Consider the following 13,012-nt stretch of genomic DNA (forward strand, 5'->3'; position numbering starts at 1 on the left):
ATAGCATTTCATGCTTTACAAAAATGATGTGCCAATATGGCAACCAAGCAGCCAGGTTTGTGTTGCATTTGCCTCACGCTTGCACAATGTACCTACAGCATCTGTGTCGGAACGAGGTTTTGATCACATTTACACAGTAAATAAATCACTCAAAAAAAATGTTGGCAAATGTAGACCATGTCCTCCAAATGGTCTTTGTACTGTTGATTTGGTTCACACCCAAAGTTAGATTACTGTGTTCATATCATATTCATTACTGTATTCATATACAAATGAATCACAATAAGGAATTTATTCTTCCTTTTCTTTTTCATATATCATTTTAGGTAAAGTAAAGTAATTTTATTTATATAGAAAATTTTCAGAAGCAAGGCAATTCAAAGTGCTTTTTATAAAATAATCCAGTACCCATGATAGTTTGCAAAGGTTTAATATTAATTACATATATTGACATATTGGTAATTTATGATTAGCATATGATTGAAGGAAACCATTAACTTTACTAAACATGTAACATGTTTTAGACTTTTTTAACATATTTTTGTTTCATTTACTTGTCAAATGCCATAACAGTATTTATGTAGAAACGTATTTTATGTATTGTATTAGAATCTGATTGATCACAAAATGTCAGATCCCGGTGAAAGCCCATGACAAAAAATTATATAAATCCCAGTGTTTTGTCAATTGAAAATGGACAGCACAAAGTAGAGAATGAACAGAGCGACATCACAATCCAAGGAAAAGATATCACGTATACTACTTCGCGAAGGATCAGCAGTGATAAAGTAGCAATACGGAGGAGAAAACAACTTACATAGTGTTTTGAGGGGTTCCTTCTCTTCTGCACGTCCACGACGTTAACGTCAAGGACAGTGCGGAACTGCATCTTCTCAACAGTCCGGACGGGCCTTTATTTAAAGGGAAAACGACTACAAACTGCAAAGGCGAAGATAATTGCCCATGAAACACCGAAGAGGGAGCTCGAAAGATGCAAAAGTCCTAACTTGTGCAAATAGTTAAGTAAACTTAAGCGAAGGAAAATAGAGCGATCCACGGTCAGGTTCTGGATGCCCCCACGAACTGACGGTGTCAAGCGGTCTTTGTGAAACAATCCAACGCAATAAAACTGGCGAGTAATCAGACTTCTCCACCCTGAAAGAGGGGCTGCACCGCCGCTGTCCGGAGCCAAAGGGGGCAGTCAGAGCGTATGGGGCGGACCCAGTTCAGCTGACTGGACACACTTCACAGGACTCTTCAGGAAGGAGGTCAGCGTGGCTGGGACTACCGCTTCTTTGTTCCGTGGAGCAAAAAAGCGGTAGTCCCAGAGATCACTGCTGCTTTAATCGAGCAGAGACCACAAAACGACAGGGATTCATTCACTGTTGTCCGTTAGTTTCCACAATACTGCTTAGTTGAAATTCAGTCAAATTTACAGTGCTTTACGCTTTACTCACTGGTTTATCATTATTACTGTAACAATGACACAGTAATAATGCATCATTATTGCTGATATTATCATTATTACTGATAATGCATCATTATTACTGAAAATTATTTAAAAATTATTTGGCGTGGTTCACATAACTGGCCCAAATCCGCCTTAAGTTAAATTAAACTAAACTTGTCATGTTTTTGTCAGGGTCTGTGTTTTTTCTGTTTTGTTTTGTTTGTTTGTTTGTTTGTTTCTTTTTTTTTTTTTTTTTTGTTCGTTGGTTTAAGTTTATTTTCCTGGAGCACCTGCTACTTCCCGTGGCATCCACCAGATGCCGCCAGGTTACAGAGCCCCTGGAGAGATGCGGCGCCAACCCCGTTGACGCACCTGCAGCTTGTTTGGAAGGAGCGGTCTGGGTGTATATAGCAGCGGCTGAACGACTTCCCTTTGCCTGAGTGTTTGCTTACCTTGGTAACATTCGTTCCAGAGAAAGGCCCTCTGTGATTTCCCTCGAGCTAATCCCTTGTTGTTTTCCACGCCAGGTGAACCCGCTGTCTCCTCTTTATTCTCCAAGTGTGCCGTCTGCCCCGGGGTTCTGAGTGAGCTGAAGCCACCGCTGTTTGTGAGTTTCCTCCCTCGTGTCTCCCCATGACGCCGTTGGTTGTACCACCTGGACGCCATCCCTTGTGTGCTCGCCTTCCCTGTGTTCGGTCCGTCTCTAGTGGACTCCCCTTCGTGACACCACAGGATTACCTGGCCGTGCCCGAACCCATCTGGAGATTCGTTACAACTGGACCTAGTCGGACTCCGCTCATTCCGCTATATACTAACCTGTCCGCCCTCCAACTAAGCCCTCTTATCCAGCGCTCTGCCAGCAACCACACTCCTCCACTCCAAGTAAGACCTTGTCTGTTTACTCCTGGAAAGATTCTCTCAACCACGTCTTACTAACCTGTTGCCTCTTGTTGGCAGTCAGACTATCCGGTCATCTGTTACAGAACTCATTCCCATTCCCCTTTCCCCTGGATTCAATAAACTTATCATTTACCTGCCTCTCTTGATTGTATTCTCGCATGTGGGTTAAGAAACTTGGAACCAACATGACAGTGTTGGGTCAGTTAGAATGAAAAATTATTTTGTTCATTGTAAGAATATTGAGTTTTTTATTTTTTAAAAATCTATTTAACAAAGACTCAGCCGGACGGATCATCCGGGAAAAGATGGACAGGGAGAGTCTGACTAAAACTAATTGGCTGTCGGACAAATTCTGCGGCTTATGTGCCCGCTTATTTCAAAACCTAAATAAGCAACTTCACGTTAAAAAAAAAAAAAACTAGCCCAAAAAAATCGCAGCTTTTGACTCATTAAATTTGCTAGTGACTTTGGAAAAAAACAAGCCCAAAATTGCTTATAATGATCTGCCTCGGCGACCGAAATTCAAAATAGTTCCTTTTTTCCAGCAACAAAATGCGCATCTCGCTCATCCCTCATTTCTGTCAAGTTCTGACTATCTGTGCTACCTCGTCAGATTTTCCTACCATAGCACGGCTAGATAGCTATGTCTATCTGTCGGTGCTACACGTCTAAAACTTCTACTTTGATGTTTACAAACCGAAAACTACAGCAGGCTGTGTTAATGTTAAATATGTATTATCATTGCATATCATTCTTTGAGTGACGAGACTGAAATGAAAGCTGAGGAGTTATGCTTAACATAGGAACAATTTATACACACAAAAATATCACTTCATCAGAGCTTCACCAGAAAGCTATCGCAGATGTTTGCACTAATCTTTTTATGAGAATATCCTACCTTTTAAAAAATATTTTAAATACAGAGGTATTTGTAAGAATGAAACGATGTCAGATGGGTGAAACAGGTTTTTATTGAAATTCAATTAAACACAGACATCTGCAAATACAGATCACCGCAAGCTCTTTTTTGCGCATTAATACGTTGTATGCTTAACATACACTATTACACAGCTTAACAATTATAGCAGCAAAGTGCTTATAGCTTACTCAAGCTAACACATTTTTGATTTATTTCAAACAGGTTTTTAAAAACAATTTGTAGGACAGAAAAAAAAATCATCCATACATAACCAACAAAATAATTGGCTTACCACTCCTTTCCTGTTTGAAAAAGAGCAGGAAGAACACTTATTTAATCCTGTCCTTTATCTCAATTTAATAACTTACTTACAAGGCCCTATCAAAAATCTGTAATTTAAACCATGTTATAATATTCATGTTATACTGATACTGTGCTAAAGAGCCAACAAATAAACTATATTACATAGACAAAATGGTTACAGACTAACTCACAAGACAAGAAAAGTCTACGGATACATAATAATAATAATGACAATTTAAATAACAATCGGAGATACAACCATAGAATAATTACCAACTCCTTGCCAATGTACACAGATGAATTCTTCTTAATTTGTGTTTAACATGCAAGACAACAGCTAGGTGTGGGTACAACCTAAGAACTTTCTGTCGGCTGTTATCCTGAATTATGTCACAGCGCAATGGCAGTTCAGTACTTCCCGTACATGGAAGGGAAAATAGCAGTCTCTCAGTCCACTGAGCAATACAGGATATAAGCAAGCAAAGATCTATTTATTATATTTTTATGCCATCATAAGCCACAAATAGTGTTAAAATGTACGTTTTCTGTGTGTAACTCATGCCACATATTTTCTACATTATATAAAAACAATAACTATGGTTGGGTTTAATTCTCTTTCATGCTCAGTCTTTAGTGTATGGCAGTTCAGGATGCCACCTTGTGGATTTAAATAATCCCTTCACTCCTTTCAGAGCCTGAGATTTATTGCTGGTGTGTTTTTCCGAGATGAAACCATTTAAAACCCAGTACTTTAGAGCAGTACACTGCAATGTAACAGAAGCACGTTTTCTGTTTGCTGGTTCAATACAAACACAAGTTTCAGACAAAATGGGAAGATCTCTGAATTAAAAGCTCCCGTAAATCTGTAAATGTAACCATCAAAAGCCAAATAAACTCATACTGTATTTTAAAACTCAAAATGCACATTTCACTTTACACTGACCCAGAAGAATTAACATATTAACTTTTCTTCTTTTCTGCTCTTCTAAATGTTAAGTTATCTTAAAATCTGTATTCCACATCAATGGTGCAGCACATGGGAATAAATTTGTTTCTAAATGAAACCACATTGTCGTGCAATTTACAATTTCATAAACAATAGCCTTTCATTAGACGACTCTGAAGGAATTAACATTTTTGCAACAAGACACTAATACCCTGGTATGAATGCTAATCCAAAATATTCATTTTATAAGGGTGACTGATTGTTAGAAAACCCTGTTGGTTGCAGTTGTGCTTCACAGCTGAAAAGCTCACTAACTACTGCGAGAGGAAGGCTTTCATTTGGTTGCAGCAGATTATTTGGGTAGTTTACTGGTTTACTCTAATCTCTTCCCTGAAGCCAATTTACCATGGGAGACCCCATCCAGAGGTTGAAGCCCCCAGGCAACATCACCACCAGGATAACAAGACTTCATACAAAATCATCTCTGAGCTTTAAGAATGGTCCATCCATCCTTTGTCTTCTTTTTTTAATTTACTAAACTGATGGATTAAAAAAAAATTAAACATACACAAAAATCATCATCATGGAATTTTTTGTAACGTAAGATCATCATGGGATTACTGAGTTCGACATTCTCATTGAATTCTTGAGCTATGAGGTTAACTGTAAACTATTTGATTTGTAAAGCCAAATGAGAACACAAACAACACAAACAACTACAATGCAGACACTTCTATTGTAAGAGGACAAAACAGAAAGTAATTAGGAACTTATTCAGCGTACTACCATTGTAATTAACTTTTGCATCAGTTTTCAACCTTGGTTGAAGCAGAACTTTATGGGCGTCCTAGTATGAATGGCCTTACCCATCATAGACACTTGAATGACAAAGACATACTTGTATGCTAAGATGATCACTTACGATAGTGAAATGACGGGATGTGTCATTGTTTTTACACTTCCCGTCATTTGACCCACTGTCTTTCCTGCTCTACCATTTTTATGATATGTTGGCAGGAGATAAACTATTCTAAGAACTTGTCAGTGCCACAAGCAGGTTTTGTGAGAATCTTCAAACTGTGGCTGAAACAGGGAAGAGTTATTTCTTTCTGCTTTATGGGATAAAGTCGTCATTTCATCAGGCACTCACCATCTACCAACATGGTCAGGTAATTATAGCCAAATCAGTTTCCACATTTATGGGCTGTGCTTAGTTTTTGTGTTAGTTTGAATGTTTTGTAAAGTATTCATAACTGGATACGCGTCCTCTTTGAGGTTAGAAGTTCAGATCAGGAGGCAAGTCTCATATTTCTAGTCATGTTTTCTCTTCTCTTTATAGGTTTTCATTTTTCTTCTCTATCTTTATTTAAAGCTTTGTTTGAAAGTAAAAAACAGTTATTGATTTCATCTTTAGATGAAAATAAAAAGGCGAAAAACCTTTTTGACATGTTGACTTGGTATTCATTATGAAATAAGTTATTTGATCCTAAAGGTCATCACGACATTACTTTCTGACAAAACTAAAATCGTAAAGTATGACTATAAAACTGTATAAAAGATCTGTATCTTAATAGTTTTTTCACCTGCAAAAGCAGAACAGTTGGTTTTCACCTACTCTCTTAATGAGAGCACAATCTGCGAACCTTACTTTAAGCCTTTTGTTGTTTGTTAGCCTTAATCCTAACAAAATCCAGAATTATTCTGTTTTCTTAGCATTAAGACCACAAAAATGTAATCCAGTGACATTATAGAGATCTTCCTATTCACTTAGCAATGCAGCCTGTCTTAAAACTTACATTTTGCTTATAATCATATCATATCATAGTCTCTGTACTTCCATTTGAACTGAGTCGTTGCTGAGCCGTGTTGTCCTTTCTCCTTAGACTGTGAAATGAACAAATCATTACAACTATGATACATTAATCTTCCCTTAAGATTTTTTAAATGGGCTGGGGTTTGTTTATACATGTGTTTAGAGGTGTGTGTGTGTTGATTTACGTATTACTTGCTCTTTATTTTTGTGCTTTAAGTCATTAGAAGTACAGTCAGTAGCCAAACTTTTCTTCAAATCTAGTCAATAGGCTAAAAGTCACCCAAACCTTTTTTACAAGCATATTAATGTAAATTCCCATTGCACGGATCGCTTATTGGTTTAAAGTGACAGTGTTAGGTCGACTGTGTACAAGGCATCTATTAAGAGAGAATCTGTTCCTAAATCCCACTATAAAACAAGGCAGAAGTAACAATGTAATGGAAGTACTTACACAGGATATAGACAAATAGTCATTCTAAGCTGTATTTCTTTATGTTTATTTGACTTCAGCATTTTGAGACTGATTGACGCCTGTGCCACAACTTTATTACTGCTGGGGATCCTTTTGGTACTTCTTCATTTTAATGAGCCACAAAACATCTCAACACCTCAATCACGAACACGATCAGCATACGACCAGCACAACCAAGACCAGAGACCTGCATATTTAAAAGAAGAAGATCGCAAAGCCTCACACAAAACTTCCCCATTGTCAAATTGGCAATTGGAAAGGTGGAGGGTGTCACAAAACCTAACAATAAGATGTGAACGAAACACAATGTTTGAAAACGTCTCTGGCTTTGATTCCTTTTCCCCTATGATTCAAGACTTTCTTTACTATCGTCACTGTCGTAGTTTCCCCATAATTCTGGACCTTCCTGACAAATGTGGAGGAGACGATCGGCCTGAAGACATCTTTCTTTTGCTCGTTATTAAAAGTTCCCCAAAGAACTATGAGCGGAGAGAGGTCCTGCGCAAGACCTGGGCTGCAGAGAGGTCATTTAAGGGAAAGGTGATTCGAAGAATCTTTATTGTGGGAACTGACGGTTCAGGTTTCGAGAAGGAGAAATTGGACAAACTTGTCATGTGGGAGCACCAACATTACAATGACATCCTGCAATGGGATTTTAAGGAATCCTTTTTCAACCTCACTTTGAAGCAGATACTCTTCCTTGAGTGGATGGACAGACGTTGTCCACAGGCTCGATTTCTACTGAATGGTGATGATGATGTTTTTGCTCACACTGACAACATGGTGGAATACCTTCAAAGTCTTAAAGACAATAATGGACATAAGCACCTTTTTACTGGCGATCTGTTGAAAGGAGGGATTCCTAAAAGAAACCCAAAGAGTAAGTACTTTGTTCCGTCACAGGTGTACGAAAAAAAGGTTTACCCACCCTACTGTGGAGGTGGGGGATACCTTCTGTCAGGCTATACAGCTTTGGTCATTTACAAAATATCTGTGATGGTCCATATTCTTCCTATTGATGATGTTTACATGGGAATGTGTTTGGCTGCACTGAAACTTAAACCTGCCTCTCACATTGGTGTGAAAACACTACAATGGCACATTCCCTCCAGACAAGTTGATAAATATGACCCCTGTTACCTCAAGGATTTAATTTTGCTTCACAAATTCTCGCCCAGTGATCTATATTTCTTGTGGCAAGAAATACGCAACCCAAAAATTCCATGTAGTGATAAAACATGAAAAACAGTTGAGCCGAAATAAACTCAAATGAACCGTCTGAACAAGACCTGGGTCAAAAAAATTATTTAAGTAACTGGTTAGTTAGGCAGGTAGTAACACATTATAGCCCGTTATTTTTGACCATAGTGATAGAGTTAGGTACTTGCAGTAGTTATTTAGTAAGTAAGCTAGCTGCCGATACTAATAAACTTATTTTTGCAGCTATACCATATCACTTGTTGGGCAGGGATTTTAATACTTTTATACTAGATTTGATTAGTTAATTACAGAAAAAAAACAGTAAAAAATTACAACACTCAAACACTGAAATCTAAACATATGCCATGTGAACTAGTGTTTAAATGAGCATCAGATTTCTGAATGAAAGTGAACACAACATAATAATCTGTGAGCTAGGCTGTAGGGTTTTTTTTTAGTAATATCAATATGTAACTTAATAAAACTGCTATGCAATGTTGTTTATGAAATTCTCTCATTTTTTTATTGTTTCACCTCTTTCCCTCCTGTTGGAATGTTACTATAATTAGTCAATGTAACTCATAGTCTAATTGTAAAAGAAATATTACCTGTTAATTCTCATGGAACCTGTTTTTATGGGGGTTAGGGTTACATGTGTTGAGATAATAAATGTTTCTGGTAAATTTAATTTGGCATTTAAGTATTTTTTTGTAATCAAATGAAAGATACTAAATGTTCTTTACTACCTTAACTTCTACCAAATGCCTTCTGAAGTCACATAAGTTAATGAATAAAGTGCACCTGTGTATGATTTAATATTAGTTTAGCTATCAGGTCTCAAGAGTTTTTCACTGAATTAAAAACATCATGATGATCAAGGATAACTTGATCTTTGATCAAGGATAACTTTGTTAAGAGGTTTAAAGCAGGTTTAGGTTATAAAACAATATTCCAAGCTTCAAATACTTGATGGACCACAGGTCAATCTCATGAACAGGAGAAAAAATTGAGAAGAACAACTGCAAATCTACCAAGACAAACTGATAGGTTGGGCAAGGAGAGCTCCATTAAAGTATCTGCAAAACACAATGTGTGACAGGAGGATGACATAACATCGGTACAAATGATAGCACAACTATGAACTTTCTGAGGTGTATGAGTATACATTATAGCAAAATATTGACTGAAAAATTTCAACTGCTTTTGAAAGTTGCATAGCATTTCATGCTTTACAAAAATGATGTGCCAATATGGCAACCAAGCAGCCAGGTTTGTGTTGCATTTGCCTCACGCTTGCACAATGTACCTACAGCATCTGTGTCGGAACGAGATTGGATCACATTTACACAGTAAATAAATCACTCAAAAAAAATGTTGGCAAATGTACGAAGACCATGTCCTCCAAATGGTCTTTGTACTGTTGATTTGGTTCACACCCAAAGTTAGATTACTGTGTTCATATCATATTCATTACTGTAGTCATATACAAATGAATCACAATAAGGAATTTATTCTTCCTTTTCTTTTTCATAAATCATTTTAGGTAAAGTAAGGTCATTTTATTTATACAGCAAGTTTTCAGAAGCAAGGCAATTCAAAGTGCTTTTTATAAAATAATCCAGTACCCACGATAGTTTGCAAAGGTTTAATATTAATTACATATATTGACATATTGGTAATTTATAATTAGCATCAAGATATGATTGAAGGAAACTATTAACTGTACTAAACATGTAACATTTTTAGATTTTTTTTAACATATTTTTGTTTAATTTACTTGTCAAATGCCATAACAGTATTTATGTAGAAACGTATTTTATGTATTGTATTAGAATCTGATTGATCACAAAATGTCAGATCCCGGTGAAAGCCCATGACAAAAAATTATATAAATCCCAGTGTTTTGTCAATTGAAAATGGACAGCACAAAGTAGAGAATGAACAGAGCGACATCACAATCCAAGGAAAAGATATCACGTATACTACTTCGCGAAGGATCAGCAGTGATAAAGTAGCAATACGGAGGAGAAAACAACTTACATAGTGTTTTGAGGGGTTCCTTCTCTTCTGCACGTCCACGACGTTAACGTCAAGGACAGTGCGGAACTGCATCTTCTCAACAGTCCGGACGGGCCTTTATTTAAAGGGAAAACGACTACAAACTGCAAAGGCGAAGATAATTGCCCATGAAACACCGAAGAGGGAGCTCGAAAGATGCAAAAGTCCTAACTTGTGCAAATAGTTAAGTAAACTTAAGCGAAGGAAAATAGAGCGATCCACGGTCAGGTTCTGGATGCCCCCACGAACTGACGGTGTCAAGCGGTCTTTGTGAAACAATCCAACGCAATAAAACTGGCGAGTAATCAGACTTCTCCACCCTGAAAGAGGGGCTGCACCGCCGCTGTCCGGAGCCAAAGGGGGCAGTCAGAGCGTATGGGGCGGACCCAGTTCAGCTGACTGGACACACTTCATAGGACTCTTCAGGAAGGAGGTCAGCGTGGCTGGGACTACCGCTTCTTTGTTCCGTGGAGCAAAAAAGCGGTAGTCCCAGAGATCACTGCTGCTGTAAGCGACCAGAGACCACAAAACGACAGGGATTCATTCACTGTTGTCCGTTAGTTTCCACAATACTGCTTAGTTGAAATTCAGTCAAATTTACAGTGCTTTACGCTTTACCCACTGGTTTATCATTATTACTGTAACAATGACACAGTAATAATGCATCATTATTGCTGATATTATCATTATTACTGATAATGCATCATTATTACTGAAAATTATTTAAAAATTATTTGGCTTGGTTCACATAACTGGCCCAAATCCGCCTTAAGTTAAATTAAACTAAACTTGTCATGTTTTTGTCAGGGTCTGTGTTTTTTCTGTTTTGTTTTTTTTGTTTGTTTGTTTGTTTTCTTTTTTTTTTTATTTTGTTCGTTGGTTTAAGTTTATTTTCCTGGAGCACCTGCTACTTCCCGTGGCATCCACCAGATGCCGCCAGGTTACAGAGCCCCTGGAGAGATGCGGCGCCAACCCCGTTGACGCACCTGCAGCTTGTTTGGAAGGAGCGGTCTGGGTGTATATAGCAGCGGCTGAACGACTTCCTTTTGCCTGAGTGTTTGCTTACCTTGGTAACATTCGTTCCAGAGAATGGCCCTCTGTGATTTCCTTCTAGCTAATCCCTTGTTGTTTTCCACGCCAGGTGAACCCGCTGTCTCCTCGTTGTTCCCCGAGTGTGCCGTCTGCCCCGGGGTTCTGAGTGAGCTGAAGCCACCCGCTGTTTGTGAGTTTCCTCCCTCGTGTGTCTCCCCATGACGCCGTTGGTTGTACCAGCTGGACGCCATCCCCTGTGTGCTCGCCTTCCCCGTGTTCGGTCCGTCTCTAGTGGACTCCCCTTCGTGACACCACAAGATTACCTGGCCGTGCCCGAACCCATCTGGAGATTTGCTACAACTGGACCTAGTCGGACTCCGCTCATTCCGCTATATACTAACCTGTCCGCCCTCCAACGAAGCCCTCTTATCCAGCGCTCTGCCAGCAACCACACTCATCCACTCCAAGTAAGACCTTGTCTGTTTACTCCTGGAAAGATTCTCTCAATCACGTCTTATTAACCTATTGCCTCTTGTTGACAGTCAGACGATCCAGTCATCTGTTCCAGAACTCATTCCCATTCCCCTTTCCCCTGGATTCAATAAACTTATCATTGTTCATTTACCTGCCTCTCTTGATTGTATTCTCGCAGGTGGGTTAAGAAACTTGGAACCAACAAGACGGTTTTAGGTCAGATAGAATGACAAATTATTTTGTTCAATATAAGAATAATTGAGGGGTTTTTTTTATCTATTCTTTGTAGTTGGCAGAATACATGTTCAAACTCAGTGATATAGTTACTTTGGAAAAAGTAAATCAGATTACTGATTACTTGATTTGGAAAGTAAGTTGCACTAAACTTTTTAGTTACTTTCAGCAGCTGTTGACAATGTTCCACCACATGTGAAAATTACATTTAACTTTGCCAAAGACTTAATTGCTATTGTATGATGACATCAACTTTGTGTCTCTACTTATAAGGTTGAACTGAAGGGGAGATTGTTTAATGGTTACAACAGTACAAAAAAACTTTAATTTTTGTGTGTTCCACTATTGTCTGGAAAACTCTTAGTAGGAATTTAGGGTGCCCCAGCCTCCAGGTTCTGCGTTACGCCCCTGCGTTTGCTGTCACAGCGCAGTTCACAGTGCTCCAGCTGCGACTTCACAACTCGGATGGCCCGCTGCTCAGATTTTACACTTCATATTAATGATTATAATGTTTAGTTGCGCAACTCTACTGACACATTCATTCATTCACGTTTATTGCGCTGTTCATTAGTCTTTTTCTGGAGCGCAACGTGAAGCTAGACGTTGACAGCAAATATATTAACTTGACATTAACAAAGACTCAGCCGGACGGATCATCCGGGAAAAGATGGACAGGGAAAGTCTGACTAAAACTAACTGGTTGTCGGACAAATTCTGCGTCTTATGTGCCCGCTTATTTCAAAACCTAAGCAACTTCACGTAAAAAAAATAGCCCAAAAATCGCAGCTTTTGACTCATTAAATTTGACTCATTGAATTTGCTAGTTACTTTGGGAAAAAAAACAAGCCCAAAATTGCTTATAATAATCGGACTCGGACTCGGCGACAGAAACTCAAAATAGTTCCTTTTTTTCCAGCAACAAAATGCGCATCTCGCTCCTCCCTCATTTCTGTCAGGTTCTGACCATTTGTGCTACCTCGTCAGATTTTCCTACCATAGCACGGCTAGATAGCTATGTCTATCTGTCGGTGCTACACGTCTAAAACTTCTACTTTGATGTTTACAAACCGAAAACTACAGCAGGCTGTGTTAATGTTAAATATATATTATCATTGGATATCATTCTTTGAGTGACGAGACTGAAATGAAAGTTGAGGAGTTATGCTTAGCATAGGAACAATTTATACACACAAAAATATCACTTCATCAGA

The 13,012-nt window shown here is 38.4% G+C and overlaps 2 protein-coding genes across 3 annotated transcripts in view; one reads left to right on the forward strand and one right to left on the reverse strand.

Annotated features, from left to right (window-relative positions):
- LOC103476782 (SH3 and PX domain-containing protein 2A-like) overlaps positions 1-1,200 on the reverse strand; it is a 65,493-nt gene extending 64,293 nt beyond the window's left edge. Inside the window, exon 1 of one of the 2 annotated variants that reach the window (XM_081616104.1) lies at positions 818-1,200. In XM_081616104.1, coding sequence (XP_081472230.1) covers positions 818-889 — 72 coding nt within the window. In that variant the 5' untranslated portion in view covers positions 890-1,200. The remainder of the gene's footprint in view (positions 1-817) is intronic. The other variant, XM_081616105.1, reaches the window with a different exon arrangement.
- A 3,912-nt stretch (positions 1,201-5,112) lies between these two features.
- LOC145555140 (N-acetyllactosaminide beta-1,3-N-acetylglucosaminyltransferase 3-like) lies at positions 5,113-8,691 on the forward strand. The gene is made up of 2 exons (XM_081616529.1): positions 5,113-5,687; positions 6,842-8,691. The coding sequence occupies exons 1-2, from the start codon at positions 5,680-5,682 to the stop codon at positions 8,043-8,045; spliced, it is 1,212 nt and encodes a 403-aa protein (XP_081472655.1). The 5' UTR covers positions 5,113-5,679; the 3' UTR covers positions 8,046-8,691.
- Positions 8,692-13,012: the final 4,321 nt, after the last annotated feature.

The sequence above is a fragment of the Poecilia reticulata genome, chromosome 15 (genome assembly GCF_904066995.2).
Source record: "Poecilia reticulata chromosome 15, P_reticulata-male-v2, whole genome shotgun sequence".
NCBI lineage: Eukaryota > Metazoa > Chordata > Actinopteri > Cyprinodontiformes > Poeciliidae > Poecilia > Poecilia reticulata.